Here is a 17038-nt window from a genome sequence, read left to right on the forward strand (position 1 = left end):
ATTCAACATTCTTAGGTGATTGCCGAAAGAGAATCGACGACACACCAAGCTCTTGAATGATAAACCGAGGAATCAATGTGACTTGAAGCTCTCTTCACATGATAATGGATGTGACCCAAAGCTTTTGAATGATAACCCAAGGAATTTATGTGACTCGAAGCGCTCTCACATGATAGTGGAGGGATTGATGCTAACAATCAGGAACGGTTTGGTTTGAACCAAATCGAACCGTGAAAACGTGGCTTAATGGCTAAAACGGTTTGGTTCAATTTTGGTTTTAATGGTTTGATGGTTTTTAAATATTTTATATTCTTTTTTAATATTTTAAAAAATAAATTTAAATAACATTTTCATGGTTTAGCCTAATTCTCACATTTTAGGAAAAACCTTTAAATTTTTGAAATTTTTAAATTTGAAATAGTGAAAAAAATTTACATTTTCAATTTAAATTTGAATTTTGACCTAAGTTGAAAACTGTAACCGAACCACAAAACCGGGGTTTTTAACAGTTCGGTTCAAACGGTTTCATGGTTTGGTTCAAGTCTCAAAAATTTTAAGCGGTTGGGTTTTGACACTCTTGAACCGAACCATTGCCGATTGTTAATTAATGCCCTAAACCCTAAACCCTAAATCCTAAAGAGGATGTGAAGATGGTTTAGACATGCGGGTAATGGGCACAACATTACAAACCTATAACTTTGCGATGCTCATTGATAATCAAATCCCAATTGGAACAAACTGCTATGTTGTTAATTGCTAATACAAATGCAGATCCATATATATCTTCTCAATGTTTACAACACCATTTACGTAGAAGTGCGAAACTGAATTGTGAATGAATTACTAGGCAATGGAGTGCTCATTTGTGTTTCTATTTTCTCTTTTTCAATCTTCCCACGCGTCGGAAGGAAGCATGCAGCCCCCGTTGCCGCCCTCCATGCTTTAACCCTAATCCCCTCCTCTTCCTTATGCAGAAAACCAGGGATTCTTATCTTGCGCCTCTGTAGGCTAACCCTGCCCTCCCACATCTCTAAGCACTTGCAAGCTTGTGCATTTTTTTCTTCTTCTTCTGCCCAAATTTAGCCGTGACCTCATGCGAAAAGATTCGATTGCTTGTAGGTTTTTCAATCTGATCATTCGAGGTAATTCGGCTTACATCCTTTTCTACAAATTCCCTCCTGCGAAACAATTACGATCGCAAAATGCTGTATTTTTAATCCGAACAGTGTGTAGAATTCGAAGTTTTAATTCGAACATTGCAAACAAAATCGTTTCACGTTTTGTACTGTTTTGCTGGAAGATCGGTATGGAAGTAGGCCTTTTAATGTCGGACTTCCCAAACAAAATCTTTTGAGTTGATAAACCGAATACAAGACACTGATTGCAAAATCTTGTCGTTTTTTTTAGCAAAGTTTAGGAGTAGATCGTCAATATGGTTTCACAAAAGAATATGCGTAGAATGAAAGTTGAAATGTGGATTAACATGGTACAGAAATGGTGTTGTGAGATGAAATATGATTAAATCACTGCACGTTTGAGAAGTTCTTTCACTTCAGAGAAGTCTTTAGAATTTATCAAAGATTTTATATTTGAATTTTGTAAGTTTGAGAAACCTGAATCAACACACATTTCTGTAGAAAGCCTCTGGCTTCAGAAACTCAAATCTTTGTAATTTCTCCAAAACAAACTTTCTTTTAGCATCCTCAGACAGGAGACCAACCCAAGGAATCTAGAACAGCAAATATATTTTTATCAATTATTTGGCTGGTTGCTTGTGTATCTGGAATAGATTAAAGTAGATATGTGTAAACAAGGTCTAAGTGATAAGGGCACATGTACCATGTGTACAAGACTAGGACGAACATTGTGTAACAAGAAGAGATTGTTATGAAATCTCGTGTAACAAGGGATCAGGATGATAATTGTGAAACCAGAAGGGAGACTGTATCAATATGTTTATCACCTTCCAGAGTGATTAATATGCATGATAATGAGAGATGATTAACAATTGGAATTCCCCTTTGATTGCCTCTCTGCTGGTGTTTCATTTGTTTCTCAACAAGGAACCTATGTACCACAAAGAAAGAAATATATATAGTATGTCGGCAATACTCTAGAACAATGAGAGATGAGAGAATCCTTCTTTTATCATTGGAGAGAGAGCTTAATTGCCAATACAAGATTCTGAGAAAATGCCTAAAATTTTAGGCATGCATGGACTCTTTAAAGAGTCTTGTTTTAATCAAAAAATCTGCCAATGCCTTGTTGGGCATTTCAATTAGTTCATTAAATATGGTGATTTACTACCATAAGGTTTCTTATAAGAAATCGCAGATATTTTCATGAAGATTTGCTACTCAAAGGTTTGACATAAAATTGTTGTTTTTTAATTAATATCTCAATATTTGAAGGCAATCTGTATTACAATGCTGAAAAGGTAAGCAATAAAACAAACCTCCATCCAGTCTTGGTGTGAAACTTCGATCTTAACATTGGGTGCTGTTTATACTTAAAATGTCAAGTGCAAATGCAAGTTACACTTCCATCTAATCTGTTTAAATTATTTATTTCCAAATATCGTGATATCAGAAGGTTCTCTCTATCATGAAAAAGTCAGAATGCAATAACAATTACCGAATAAATAATGCAACTGCAATTTTCACTTGCCATTAATGCTCCGTTTTTCTTCTAAAAGTGATTCTCTGCATACGAAAGTGAATATGGTTTGCAACACCTTGTCTTACATTGCAGAAAGCTGGAGTAAAACCATAGTTTGTCGAAAGAGCAACAAGATACATAGTTGAAGTAAAATGGAGACCTTGAAGCTCGTGTCTATGCAAGGTGGGGATGCAGATGAAAGTTATGCTCAAAACTCAGAGCCACAAAATTACAGTTTTCATGCTTTTGCGAAGACTCATCTTGAAAATGCCATCCACTTATACAAGAAAAATAATGGCACCTGGAATATCGATAAGCATAATCAAGATATAATTGAACTCAGTCATCCAAGATTGATTCGAATTGCAGACTATGGATGCTGCTATGGGAAGAACACTCTAGATTATGCACAATTTATAGTTACTAAAATCTTGGAGATAGATGGAGATGACAACCAATTAAAACAAGAAAGAACCGAATCTCAACCAGAGTTAGGCTATGAGTTCCAGTACTTCTTCGTTGATCTTCCATCAAATGACTTCAACAGCCTATTCCATATGCTACATAGTTCAGACCTTGCAATATTATTCAGAAGGTTGAAATTCTATACCGCGGGTGTACCTGGATCTTTCTATGATTGTGTTTTACCTAAGGGGAGTGTGGATTTTGGTATTACCACGTATTCATTACACTGGCTTTCTCAGGTTTGATACTGCTGTTATTCATTGGTTTTACGTTAAAATTTTCAAATATTGTAACACATCTTTTGTCATGTTCAGTATTACAGTAGTCTCAATCTATGTTTTAAGTTTAGGAATCACCACATATTCAGTACAATGGTTCTTTCAGGTTTGATATATCATGCTTAGTGCCACGTCCTACTGAATTTTTATAGCATTATGTTAGAACTTTAAGAAACTTTTGTAATATATCGTCAATACAGTGTGCTGGAATTTAGTTGAAACTTGCAAGAATCAAGATTAATATATTATAGTCTCAACATATATTTCATGTTTTGACAGATGATCAGCATTTGTTTAATTATGAAATGTTATTATGGTAATATAGTGTGCCAACTTTAAGTGAATAACCAATCACAATTCTCTCTTTCTTATGCATTCTCTTGTAATCCATTATATTTCTTAAAGCTTGGAATTTTCATGAATACTAAAGATTCTAAGAGCATATTGCCATTATGTGTACAGTGGAACCATTTAGTTGAATCCTTTTTCCCCAAATTCAACTTTTCTTATGTGAGATGATGCTACTAAATATAATTGGACGCCACATCTGACATTCTTGTCAGCTGTTGCTATTTCTTGGTGCAGATAAGGAATTGTTACATATACTGGTATCAGGAAAGTATTGTTTTTTGTCAAGCATTAAGCTTTTTTTTTCTCTTTGGTGATTTAGGTTCCCTCTGTGCTTCTAGACAAAGATTCTCCTGCTTGGAATGGAGGCCATGTATGGATTCCGACAGATGGTGGCGGAGCAGTGTCAGAAGCATATTCAAAGCAATTCCACGAGGATGTAAGAAAGTTTCTGAGGTGCAGAGCTGGGGAGCTGAGAAGCAATGGGGTGTTGTTTATACTATCATTATGTCGAGCATATGAAACAACTCCAGCAGACTATGCACCTCGTTTCGACTCATGGAGTGGCTACTTTGAACAGACATGGAACGAACTTGTTGAAGAGGTAAGTTTAATCATCGTTAGTGCAGTTCAAAGTCCAAGCCAAAGTTTCTAAGCAGGTAAGAAATAAGGAATGTCACGACCTTCCTAAATTTAAATAATTGTCTAAATTTCTACAAATGTTAAATGAGACTACTAATCTATGAAATTTGTGTACATATCAAGGATTCTCAAGTTTTGATAATGATTTGATTGGTATTTCAAAAATTTAGCATTCTGTTCCCAACAAAAGCATTGCATTGGGTTGATGATGAATAATTTGATTGGTGTTCATGTATACATTGATATAGGGCATTATATGCGCTTCAGAACGGGATGCGTTCAACGTGCCACAATATAACTTCTCTAAGGGTGAATTCAAGGAGGCATTGCTAAGTGTTGTCGAGTTAGAGTTGTTGGAGCTTCATGTACTTGAGAATTGTGATTGTCTCCCTAAACAGAAAATGAATGATTTGCTATCTGATCCTTCTTCTTTTGGAGAGTTTTGGACTTCTTTTCTTCGAAGCCTCATTGAGCCTCTTGTTGATTCTCACATTGGTAAGGCTCGAGGATCTCAATTCTTTGACCGATTGCAAGTCATAGCTACAAAGAATGCTCACTTCACTAAAAACCTTGGATCTGACCTCCTGATTGCCGTTATCCGAAGGAAGTAGTTTAGTTCCTTTTACTTGAATCAAAGCAGCTTTGTGTGTGAAGCCACATGAGATTATTATAAAGAATTTCCAATCTTGCAGGGTCGATATCTTGATTGCTATTCTCCTAAGTAGTTAGCGACTTTATTTTGTACATAGAAATTAGGTTGGAGTTTCAACTTTGATAATTGGGCATTGATGCTAGAAGTCTTGATTCTGATCTCTTGGTTGCCATTATCGGACCTGAATAAATAGCTCCTTTTGTAATGGAAATAACTCCGAGTCTGAAGCCCCTCGTGAGAACTTGGGCTCATTTTTTAATCAAAGTAGCTTCGAGTTTGAAACACCTCGAAGATTACAAACAATTTCCAATTGCTTTAAGGTGCTCTTGATTGTTATTCTCCAAACGAATATCTCGTTGAGTTTGTACATTGTCATAACTAGGTGTAACTTGTAAGTAACGCATTAGAAGCTTGATTTTTAGCAAGGTTGCTGCATTTTTTAGAGAGGCTTGATCTTAAGTAAGTTATCAATTAGAAGCTTTTCTTTTGCTCTTGTGATGGATCATTCTCGCAAGGAAGTAATTGGGTGCTTTTTTTTTGTGCATGACTGTGATTTGTATTAGCTTTCGAGTGGCTTTTTTAAACCAATTTATTTGAAAACTTCGCAAACCATTCTTCTATATCAATATCCCAATGATATCTACTATGCTAAGGTCGTGATCTATATAATTCTATATACACAAGTCATGTTGACTAAGTTGTGAATTCACAACTTATTCTTGTTTAGGTGTGTGTGTGTGTGTGTGTGTGTGTGTGTGTGTGTGTGTGTGTGTGTGTGTGTGTGTGTGTGTGTGTGAAATGCAATGGCGAACATGTGTTTGCAAATCAACAAAAGAATATGTTTGATTCACTTCATGACGTTTCAAACCATAAACAATGGTGAGACATTTGATAATGACAATAATAAATTTGGGTCAATCATGAGATGGACAAGTATGTGAAAAGGCAAATATAAGACATGCAAAGAACTTTACATCAAGGAAATTAAATAATATCGTGAATGTAGAATTAAGACAACCCATAGGGGTCCAGGGGAAACCAGCCATGTAAAAGGAACATTGAGAGAAAGCAGTTAGTTTTGAGATCAAGTATCTATAGAAATCAAGCTAATATTGACGAACAAATGGAGAAGGGATAAATAAACACTACAATAGGTTATTGGATAATTATTGCATAAACATGAACTTCCCTCTATGTGATGCTTTGTAATTTTACAAAAGAGGGTAAGGATACGTGATGGTTAGTTACATGAGTATGGGTACAACACGCTACAAATTTAGGTTTCTTCTTTCATGAATGAGTAACAACATTAATGGTTTAATGCAATGAGGTTTCTTCTTTCATTTAGGCATAAATCAGGCCATCACTTAGCTCCCTCTCAATAAGATTATTATTATTATTATTATTAAAGCATATCTACACAAAAGTGCAAGAAAATGTGGAAGCTATTAGAATTAGAGATATTGTGACATGGAAGCATGGTTTATTATTGTTGTGTAGGATAAGGTTTGTGGACAATTTGATTTTATGGACCCACCATTGCCAGCAATTTTGGAAAGGGCACTTACATTCAACGATATCCACAAGATGAATTATAATGTTTCAGCTTTCCCCTTTACAAATGTCATTTATATGTATGAGTTCATAGAAAGATTGTAGCCCTCATAGTAGGCAAGGCTCTTACATAACCACAAATCTTTCCATGAACTTTAATGTGTGAAAAAGGACTTCATTTGTTCCACCTGTATTTTGTTGGGAGTCCCGTATCGTAAGTTTGACTAGGGTTGTGTGGTGCTTATGCCACATTACATATTTGCAACCATATCAGCATATTATTTGCATTCCGTTTGCTCCACGAATGCATGCACATTGCTTCATCCTCCATCATGTAGCTTGCATTGTCGTAATTGACATTATCAAGACTCAATATCTTGATGTAATGTAGTATTTATTTGATATGGTAAATTGTGATTGAAGTGAAAAACTATAAACCCCATCGAAGGCTTGTAATCTTTTTTAAGTTCAAACATGTAAACATTAAAATATTAAAAGGTTTTTCTTCATAGCTCTCACGACCGCATGTATATTGTAAGCGACCAAGTGATGTGTTCACACCTAATATAAATTCTCTATCACTACCACATAGATTATTCAAAATACATATATCTAGCAATATCATTTGTCCATAAGATTATTGCACATGAAAATATGTACATGGAAAAAGTTAGGGCTTGTCTTCATTTTGAACCAAGTTTTTAACGCGCCTTATCTTGGACGAAGTTTGAAGTGTGTGCCCTTTGAACAATACAAATGAAAACTCCAACAATGCTTAAGGAAAAATAATGAAGAACGTGTTATGATCAATTGAGAGACGAGCCAATGCTTGAAGAGTATCAATCGAGTGTGTGGGATGAAGTTGAAAGAAATGTTATTCAGCATGCAAGAGTATAGTAGTTTATTCCTTTGGGAACTCTAGATTGAGAAGTTTGTGGAGCCTAATAGCCTATGAAAAAACATCAAAATACCCATAATTTCACATGTGAGAAATGTAGAAATTTGTATTATTCTCTTTGGTCTCTTCTTACCTTTCTCCGATTTCTATGAGCTCTATCTACACAAACAACAAATCGAACAGATTTGTTCACCTCTTCAACCAAAACACTTGTAACACCACCCTAAGGTGGAACTTGTGGGGTCAGGTTCGAGACTTCTAATCGCAAAGCATTTCAAAACCGGCCACACAATCCACGACATTCACAAATTAGAGGCAATGCATTATGCACGTATTATGCCCCTTAAACTCTTGTTATGCTAATATGTAAAGAGAACCAAAGACAAACAAGGGGAAAGAAAAAAAGATAGTCCATAATTGCAAAACACTTTAGAGAAACCTAGTTTTGTCTATATTATAAATATATAAATCTAAATAAATAAACTATGTGTATGTATTGATAAATTGCCTATATCAAGCTCAAATGAATAGGTCATGAAATTGGATCCAATTTGAGCCTCCATTCATCCCACCCATATTACACTTGAAAATATGAAGAATTTCCATGAGATCTCAAGGAATTGAAGCTCAATTCAATTCAGCAACCCAAATAATTGAGAATTTGTCCACAATTTGAGATCCAAATACTCTAGTTGTGGCTTGAGCTCAAACAGTTCTCATCATGAGACCAAGAGAATCTCTTCTTTCTCACCCAACCAGCACCAAGCACAGAGATCATGCCCAAAAGCCTAGCTTATTTGCAGTTGAGAGCTTATTGTATTCAAGTGATGATGAAGATGTGAACATATTCTTTGGAGTAAAGGAAAAGAAGAAGATCTCTACAATTGAAGCTCCTCCTCAACACACTCCACTAGTAGCAGAGAAGAAGAGGTTTAATAGTAGCAATGCTAGGATGATAGTGCTGGAAAACTTTGGCTCGACCAAAAGGTATTAGCAACAAAACACCTCTTCATCTAAACTTAGTTGAAGTTATTAGTTTCAAGCCCCAGTTGTTTCATTCTAAACTTTGTTATTACACCTTCATCTAAGTATTTAGTAATCCAAGCTTTCTTATTACACATCCCTCTAAACTTTGCTCATATGAAACAGTTTTTTTAGACCCATTTAGAGTATAATTCAGTAGATCAGTGTCACTCTAAATAAATTTACCATATATTGATTCAATCGATCGTTTATTAATTTGATCCTTTATCTCTTTATTATCCTTTGGGCGAAGGCATGTGAACTTTTATATAATATTGTTTATCTTGTAGAATAGAATGTCCAATGTGATGATCTCAACCATTTACTAACTTGTGTAATTGGATTTCTAATCCACATTGATTGATTTGTTCCTCTTTCACTTTCTCCAGTCCTTCATTTCATCTTAGTTTTATAAAAACACCTCAGAATTTTCAAGGTTGTCTTTAGAATAATGTTCAGCACAAATTGCTCTAAAGTCAGTTTCTTTGGGAACATTGTAGTGAGATGCCGCGAAGTGTTTCGTACTGCATCGGACACAAAGACCCAATGCTAAGGGAGCAGCATACACATGCAGATGCAGACAATCACATGGGAATGCACCGGTCTCTCACCGATGATGACTTCTTCGAGCTCAAGGGTTGCATTGATCTAGGATTTAGGTTTGATGAGGCGTCAATCCCACAACTTTCGCACATCTTGCCCGCATTGGAGGTTTGCTCTGCTATCACCCAGAACTTTCATGAACACCCCATCACAATCTCACCTCCACCCTGGAAGGTCACCAACCCAGGTATATTTGGTTGGATTTTGAATTTTGAATAGTTAGTATAGTACTTGAAATATTGAAACTTGTGATTCATTTTTGCCACATTTTAGGTTGATTAAATTATTTCAAATTAAGATGGGATTCATGATGTAGAGATAAGAATGGCGCTACCCTCTATTCACTTTGTTATGTGTATACATGTTACTACACTACTAGGAGTTCAGTAATGATAGAGTAAGGCCTCAACTGCAACCTAATCTTGAGTTACAAAACAAACTAAGTATAGCATGTGTTTCATTTACATTTAACTTGGACTCTTCACAAATATTGAAGTAACAATAAGGTGTACTGGTAAAAAAAACCCATTGTGATATTTTGGCGCTATGATGATAACATATTTTCATCTTTTATGTGCAATAACATAGTTTTGTTGCTCTTGATGTAGGTGATAGCCCTGAAGATGTTAAGGAAAGATTAAGGCATTGGGCTCAAGCAGTGGCATGCAACTTACGACTTTGCCATTAAGAATGAAATCAGCTCTTCAATTCCGCATATGCACTTTATGAGAAACTGTTTTCCTATTAACTGCAAACCACTACTAGGCAAGACAGAAATTTTATTTATTTATTTTTTACAAAAACAAGACAACAAATATTTTGACCACATATATTGCAATACTATTGTTACATGCTGCATGTATTCTAAACATTGTCACGCTGACCCATGTAGCTCATCGTGTGTAGAGATAGACATATTTCTGTAGGGGTGAAACTCTATACAGACCTTTCTATCTCTATTTTTTCTATTCACAATGACAGTAAACTTTAATACAATTGGCCCTGAGCAAATCCATCCTGTTAGATCGAGCATCTTATACGAGGATACCAATCAGATGAGGAATAATCCATCTGTAGTAAGATGAGGATATTCTTCTACCTATACTTAGTTCAGTTCATGATGACCTTCGATGATTTTTGGAATGACAACGCTCTGGCAGTTAAATTTGAAGTTCACTTTGTGTTTGAAGGGCCTGTTTTGGGCTCCCCAAAATCCAGGAGGTTGGAACTCAAAAGAAATGCCCAATGTAACAAAACCTATATATATAATAGTAATGTTGTATGTAGATCATTTCAAGTAATTAGAGAATTCCAAGGTCGAATTTGAGGCTTAAGACTTTATCAAATTTTTAAAGCCTGATGAAAATCTTACGAGCATCTTATAACAGAATAACTAGAGAACTTCAAGGGACAGCATTGAAATTCGAAACCTTATCAAATTTTTAAAGCGTGATGTAATTATCTGAGCATACGTGTACTAATACCTTCTGATATTATGTTTTTACAAATATTGTATGGGCACATGGACATAGATCATTGATTCATTTCCACTTGAACCATGCAAGTTAACTCGTGCATTGTCACAAACTTATGTTCTTACGAATCTGGCGGGCACATTAACACCTCATTTTCCGTTTGATTTTCACATGAATGTGCCCTTTACTCCATGCCCTCGACTTACATCCTTAGGACTGGCATGGACACATGGATCATTGATCATTTCTCTATGCACCATGGCTCAGGGACTAAAAATCTTGAACTTTACAATTGGTATTATCTTGTCTACCATTAGAAGCATAGATGTTACTCATATACACAAAAGCTCTAGCATTGTGTTCATCCAATTCGATAGCATGCTCAAAGGCTAATTTACCAAGTGATACATTTCCCCATTTTTGGCACGCCCCTAGCAAAATAAGCCACACTCTAACATCATCATCAAAGGGCATACCTTCTATCATTGCTAGTGATTTCTCTAATTGACCTGCCCTACCAAAGAGATCTACGATACAACTACATTGTTCCAATGTCGGTGTGATCCCATAGCTTTTATCCACCATCCAAAAGTATAGTGATTCTCCTTTCTCAAGTAGGCCTTTATGACTACATGCATTGAGAAGCAGTGTGAAAGCCACAGCATCTGGTGCTTGACCTTCTTTTGTCAAATCTCGGAATGATTTGAAAACCATTTCTTCCTCTCCCAATTGTGCATACCCCCCCATTAGTGAAGTCCATGAAACTTGATCTCTACAGGAAAGATTTTCAAACACAATTTGTGCTTCATCAAGAGCACCACAGTTGGCATACATATCTACCAGAGCATTTCCAATGAGAATACCCTCAATTGCCAATCCTTCTTTCACGATTTTGATATGTACCTCTTGGCCTTTTACAATAGTTCCTAGGTTCCCACATGTTTTTAAGACACAGAGGAAAGTAATCATGTTCGGACATATGCCCTCACGTTGCATTTGCTCAAAACAGTTCAATACTTCTTTACAATATCCATATTGAGCATTTCTTGCAATCAACACATTCCATGAGAATGCATTTTGAACTGGGATCTTGTTGAAAACCTCATAAGCTTTTGTAAAAGCGCCACATTTTGCATACATATCTACTAATGCAGTTGCAATAATATCGTTTTTAGTCATCAATCCTTGTCGAGCAATTTCAAAGTGTATTTCTTGACCTTTCTCGATGGATTCCATGCTTCCACAAGCTTTGAGAATACACACAAAGGTAATTGCATCCGGAAAGAGGCCTCCAGATTGCATTCGATGAAAACAATTCCATGCCTGTTCATAGCACCCATATTGAACATACCCTGAAATTAGGACATTCCAAGAGGTTACATTCGAGGTTTGAAGATCATCAAATACTTCTTGTGCTTTCATTAATTCACCACATCTGGCATACATATCAACCAGTGAAGTGCCAATCACAATGTTTCCTTTGCAAAACTCGTTGTTCACAATCTCAGCATGTATTTCTTGACCTTTCTCTATGTCTCCCACAGTACCACATGCTTTTAAGCTACAAACAAAGGTAATCACGTCTGGAGAGAAGCCACCCAGTCGCATTTGTTCCAAACAGTTCAATACATCCTCACTTTGCCCATGCTGCTCATATCCTGCTATAAGTGCATTCCATGTGACTATGTTTCTGGTTTGAATCTCATCAAAGACTTCTTGTGCTTTTGCAAGAGATCCACACTTGCAATACATATCCACTAATGCATTTCCGATAACTACATCTTTCATCAATAGACCACCTATCTGAACATGCATTTCTCGGCCCCTAGTCAACTCTTGTATGCTAACACAAGCTCTCAACATACAAAGGAATGTAATGGAATTCGGAGAGAAACCCTCTGATTTCATTGCTTCGAAGCATTTCATTGCTTCGTCACCATGCCCTTGCTGGCAAAAACCCCAAATTAGAGCATTATAAGAAACCACGTCCCGGAAAGGAAGAGTTTCGAACACACCGCGAGCCTTTGCTGGAGCACCACATTTAGCATACATATCTACCAAGGCATTCCCAATTAGGCAATCTTTGCCTAGCATAGAGTTTTCAACAATCCGAGCATGTATTTCTTGACCCTTCTCTAAGGCTCCTATGCTCCCACAAGCTTTCAAAATACATGTGATTGTGAATTCATCAGGAAGAAAGCTCCGAGCTTTCATACATTCTAAAGAACTCAATGCAAACTCATTGCAACCATGGTGTGCATATCCTGAGATTAATACATTCCATGAAACTAGAGTATACATGGAAAGTCTGTTGAACGCTTCTTCAGATCTTGAAAGTAAACCACACTTTCCATACATATCCACTAACCCACTACCAATAAACTCATTTGTTTCAAGCAATTTATCTCCAACAATATGTGCATGAATCATTTGGCCCTTGGGTAAATATTCAATTTTGCCACAAGCCTTCAACATGCAAACCAATGTTCTTGAATTTGGTATGAAGCCATGGAGTTTCAATCTTTCTAAACATCTGGAAGCTTCATAAAAATCACCACATTGAGCATATCCCGAAATCAGAGCATTCCATGAGACCATATCGTGAAAAGGGAGATCATCAAACACTGCTTGTGCCTTAAGAACCGTTCCACATTTAGCATACATATTGACCAATGTATTGTTAACAAATACATTGTCTTGAAGCAACACATTTTTTATGATATTGTTGTGTACTTGGATACCTTTGTATAAATCTTTGCTCTTTGCACATTCCTTTAGCAATGCGATGACAGTATCAGGGGAATCATCTTGGTTACTCTCACAGAGGTTTCCTTTATGTGGAATTCCATTAAGTTTCCTCATGTCATGATGTTTGCATCATTTGAATTGGAGGATTCCTTTGCTACAAAAGTTCCTTGTTGAACCCAGTGTTAAGGCAATGCACGTGTTGAATTTCCAGCTCACGCAATAATGTGAGCAACACACTTCTAAGAGACTCCAACAACTTGGTCACAAAATATAATACAGTAGCATCGATTCTTCTTTCAGATGCATTCATTAGATGACAATGCTGAAATTGGTAAAAGATGCCAAAGAATATGGCATGGGTGATCTTAATAGTGTATTAGGTTTTTGTTCTATATGCTTAGAAATCATTCCGCAGATGTAACTATGAGTTTTTCTCTCTTTTTTCCTCCCTTCCTTTCTTTTTTTAAAAATGTTTGGAATAATTATCGTAACCTTTGCCAAGCACATGTACAAGTACCAATCCATAACTGGCAACCTATGGGACATTCCATTTTATCCCAATGAGGGGACGAATGCTATTCGCCCTAAGAGGAAATTCCTTTGTTCCCATGGGCCATTCTTTTTGCCCCATGAAACAATTCCTTCTGTCTGAGGGGACGATCCGTTTGCTCACGGAGACAAATCCTTTCATCCGAGGAGAAGATGACTCCTTTTGTTCCTGATGAGGGACAATTTCCTTCATCCGAGGCGATTCACTGGTCCCACAAAACGATTCCTTTCGTCCAAGGAGACAGATTCTCTTGCCCTCGGAGAGGATTCTCATACTGTGCAGGAGGAATTCAGTTGTCCCTGGTAGTTTACAAGCTGCTTTACAATCATATACAGCAGGGAGATTGAAACCCTGTTCCAAACAATATGGACTGTGTCTTTTTCCCTCTCTATTGCTCTTGTTTCTGTCTTATTTGATGAAGAGTTTGACTATGTGTACCCTAAGACCATTCTCACATTTAAAATATAATGAAAGCTAATGAATGTCTACTTGAGATTCATCCCTTCAATAAATGACCTTATATCTCATGCTTCATGGTACCCTTTTTTGTTTGATTACTAAAATTAACTATTATTCGTTATAGTTGTGGCTGCATTAGAGCCAATAATACCCCACCTCTTAAAGAAGATTAATCATCAAAACAGAAACTAGGACAATGTTCCTTGAGAATTTATCTCATTTGCTTCCCTCATCGTGATTGTTGCTTACTTGATCAAATTGTAGCAAGTGATATAACCTTAAGTTCTTCCATTCACCAATCCCACGATCTTTTTGTGTCATGAGTGGCCTTTCAGGGGGTTTATGTAGTAAGCCACTAATCATATTTGGCGATCCAATATATTGTAGTGTGCATGTGTTCCTTTGTGCCACCCTTTTAGCACACCCTTTTTAGGATGCATGTGTGATGTACCTAAGCCGACCCACCCTTTTAACACACCCTTTTTAGCTAAGCCAACCCAAATATGTACCTTTGTATCAACTATAAATTGAGTAAGAAGTGCAAAGTTAAGTAGGCTGGTTTTGATCTCTTATGTGCATTTCACAATATTCTTAGTACATCCAAAAAAACCTTCATAATCTTAACGTTGAGGTGTTGATGACAACATTATTTGTTTCCTCCTATAGAAATGGTTGTTTACAATGATGACTTCATCAACTCACTATTAACAAAGCAAAGAGTGATGATACAACATTTTTTTATTTTTTTATTTTTTTTTTTCCAAAAAAAGATACTACATTAGTATTAGAAAACCGCCATAAGACTAAACATACAAGCTATACCGATCCCCTATATTTTTCTAAAGTCTAACCATTGGCTTGAATAAACACTTTGGTGTTGAGTAGAACCACTCCACCTTACCAAAATACCGTCTATAAAATATACCTATGTCCCAAATGGCATGAAACTCCACCCGCCTAAGCTCCGCTTGATGCGTATTACCTTTTATACCATCCAAAATCCCTCTAAGATTATGTACAATCTCTATCCAAATTCCGGAGATTATTTGAGCAGGTCTTTCAATCATATTTTGAAATACCTTCAAACATCGAGCCTTCCAAATATACCAAATTGTAATACTGCTTACCAATTGCCATATTTGAGGTTTATCAGTTTGTATTTGTGGATTCGGAGGGATCAAAATTTTTTCCATCATACCATGCCTCACCATAATAGCATCCGCAACCTCCTCATGTTCATGATAAACCGAGTGATGATACAACATTGTCCTTTGAAAGTTAGAGTTAGGCACATGTAGTGAGTTATGACCAAGATTCGGGAAAGAAACTACTTGGATTCCCAACAACGACAACTAGATGACATGCCATATATTTTAAACCCTAGATTGAACAATCTGTTTGTATTTCAAACCTCATCGTCGAGGATATCAAATACTACATTAAGTGATTAATCGGTTTCTTAGTCATTTAATCAAGCAAGAATAACACATTTCAATATCATTATTTAATTGATGACTACATCTAAGTTAAGAGTTATACAAGCTGATATCCCGACTCCCAAGTATCTTTCCCTAAAATGTTTAATTAATGACATAAATGCATACATGCGTGTAGAAGGTCATCGATTTGAATGTGTAACTTAGTATATTAGCAATTCTAATTCCAGTTCATGTACACAAACAAAGTTAATGAATTAAATATTAACACTAGAATAGTGCACCCCATTTTCCATGATCTACTAGATTTATGTGTGTAACCCAGATTTAATGATTTACGTGGGTCCAAGGGAATTTGTAACTTGATCGCTTACTTTTGAAACTAATAGAGATTTGTTTGCCTCATGCAATTCTAAACCCTAAACCCTAAACTTCCATCAACTCAATCAACATCCCGATGATACAACCCAATAAATTACAATGATGTGATATACTCTTTATAAGCAAGGTTAATGTAATGTTCACCCCAAGATTGGTCCCTAATACCTATAATTGAGACACTGGAAGATTATCTAATTTTATTAGGGCAAGCTTCATTTCATTGAGATTTCATTATAGTTCCTAGTGTCCCACTTGAAGGGGTACTGATGCACAAGACTATATATATATTATGAGACCAGATTGTGGCTCTGACCATAACAAATGTCATAGAGCTATAAAATTGTCCTAAATTAAACATCAAATTTGACCACAAATCACCTTATATATTAGTAGCGATCGATACATTGGCCCATTAATAACAAAACAAAAGAGTTATTTTTAACGGTGAACAATTCCACAATCCTACAAGATATTGGTTTGGAGTGCATTAAAGTGAGGCTCCACATTGAGATTTGCATTGGTGATTGGGTAAACACAAACGGAATAGACTCCCGAAACGAGGGAATTGGGCGATTGAAGGAGGATACAGATAGAGTGGGGAATCAGACATGGGTTCGATTGATTTAGCAGACATCTGCACCTCCCCAAGATCCATCATAGTTATATAAGTCAAGGAATCAAATACAAATACTACTACTATTTATGATGAAAGAAGAGAGAGAGAGAGAGAGAGATTTTACATACCTGAGAATGGGTCGAGGTCCCCGAGAGAGTAGTTTTTATTTGTTTTGTTCCTGTTCATTGCTCCTCGCAAAACTACTAGCATTTTGAGATATTCTCTAAAATAGGCCTTTTCAAGGCCAATTCT

The 17038-nt window shown here is 36.3% G+C and overlaps 3 protein-coding genes across 4 annotated transcripts; 2 read left to right on the top strand and 1 right to left on the bottom strand.

Annotated features, from left to right (window-relative positions):
• Positions 1 to 1064: 1064 nt before the first annotated feature.
• On the top strand, positions 1065 to 5727 carry LOC147866751 (indole-3-acetate O-methyltransferase 1-like). 2 transcript variants are annotated; one of them, XM_087317227.1, is made up of 4 exons: positions 1065 to 1142; positions 2752 to 3362; positions 4072 to 4353; positions 4640 to 5727. In XM_087317227.1, exons 2-4 carry the CDS (start codon positions 2811 to 2813, stop codon positions 5000 to 5002), a joined length of 1197 nt encoding a protein of 398 aa, XP_087173353.1. In that variant the 5' UTR covers positions 1065 to 1142; positions 2752 to 2810; the 3' UTR covers positions 5003 to 5727. The 2 variants fall into 2 exon arrangements, with proteins under 2 accessions (XP_087173353.1, XP_087173352.1); XM_087317226.1 differs by lacking the exon at positions 1065 to 1142 and having other exon boundaries at positions 2540 to 3362.
• Positions 5728 to 7881: 2154 nt separating this feature from the next.
• LOC147866752 (uncharacterized) lies at positions 7882 to 9898 on the top strand. The gene is made up of 3 exons (XM_087317228.1): positions 7882 to 8482; positions 9019 to 9308; positions 9730 to 9898. The coding sequence occupies exons 1-3, from the start codon at positions 8217 to 8219 to the stop codon at positions 9807 to 9809; spliced, it is 636 nt and encodes a 211-aa protein (XP_087173354.1). The 5' UTR covers positions 7882 to 8216; the 3' UTR covers positions 9810 to 9898.
• A 968-nt stretch (positions 9899 to 10866) lies between these two features.
• Positions 10867 to 13458, bottom strand: LOC147866753 (pentatricopeptide repeat-containing protein At2g03380, mitochondrial-like). Its single transcript, XM_087316777.1, has one exon. It carries the CDS (start codon positions 13456 to 13458, stop codon positions 10867 to 10869), a length of 2592 nt encoding a protein of 863 aa, XP_087172903.1.
• Between the last annotated feature and the right edge of the window lie 3580 nt (positions 13459 to 17038).

Source organism: Azolla caroliniana, unplaced genomic scaffold (genome assembly GCF_043228905.1).
Source record: "Azolla caroliniana isolate FFs.n. ecotype wild unplaced genomic scaffold, voAzoCaro1.0.p SCAF_3, whole genome shotgun sequence".
NCBI lineage: Eukaryota > Viridiplantae > Streptophyta > Polypodiopsida > Salviniales > Salviniaceae > Azolla > Azolla caroliniana.

Excerpts from the sequence above, each read along its gene's own strand:
- LOC147866751 (XM_087317227.1), top strand. The coding sequence starts at position 2,811 with ATGGAGACCTTGAAGCTCGTGTCTATGCAAGGTGGGGATGCAGATGAA. Across the intron at positions 3,363-4,071 it reads CATTACACTGGCTTTCTCAG|GTTCCCTCTGTGCTTCTAGA; the intron begins GTTTGATACTGC and ends TTGGTGATTTAG. Across the intron at positions 4,354-4,639 it reads GGAACGAACTTGTTGAAGAG|GGCATTATATGCGCTTCAGA; the intron begins GTAAGTTTAATC and ends ACATTGATATAG.
- LOC147866752 (XM_087317228.1), top strand. The coding sequence starts at position 8,217 with ATGAGACCAAGAGAATCTCTTCTTTCTCACCCAACCAGCACCAAGCAC. Across the intron at positions 8,483-9,018 it reads AACTTTGGCTCGACCAAAAG|TGAGATGCCGCGAAGTGTTT; the intron begins GTATTAGCAACA and ends GGAACATTGTAG. Across the intron at positions 9,309-9,729 it reads CTGGAAGGTCACCAACCCAG|GTGATAGCCCTGAAGATGTT; the intron begins GTATATTTGGTT and ends CTCTTGATGTAG.
- LOC147866753 (XM_087316777.1), bottom strand. The coding sequence starts at position 13,458 with ATGAGGAAACTTAATGGAATTCCACATAAAGGAAACCTCTGTGAGAGT.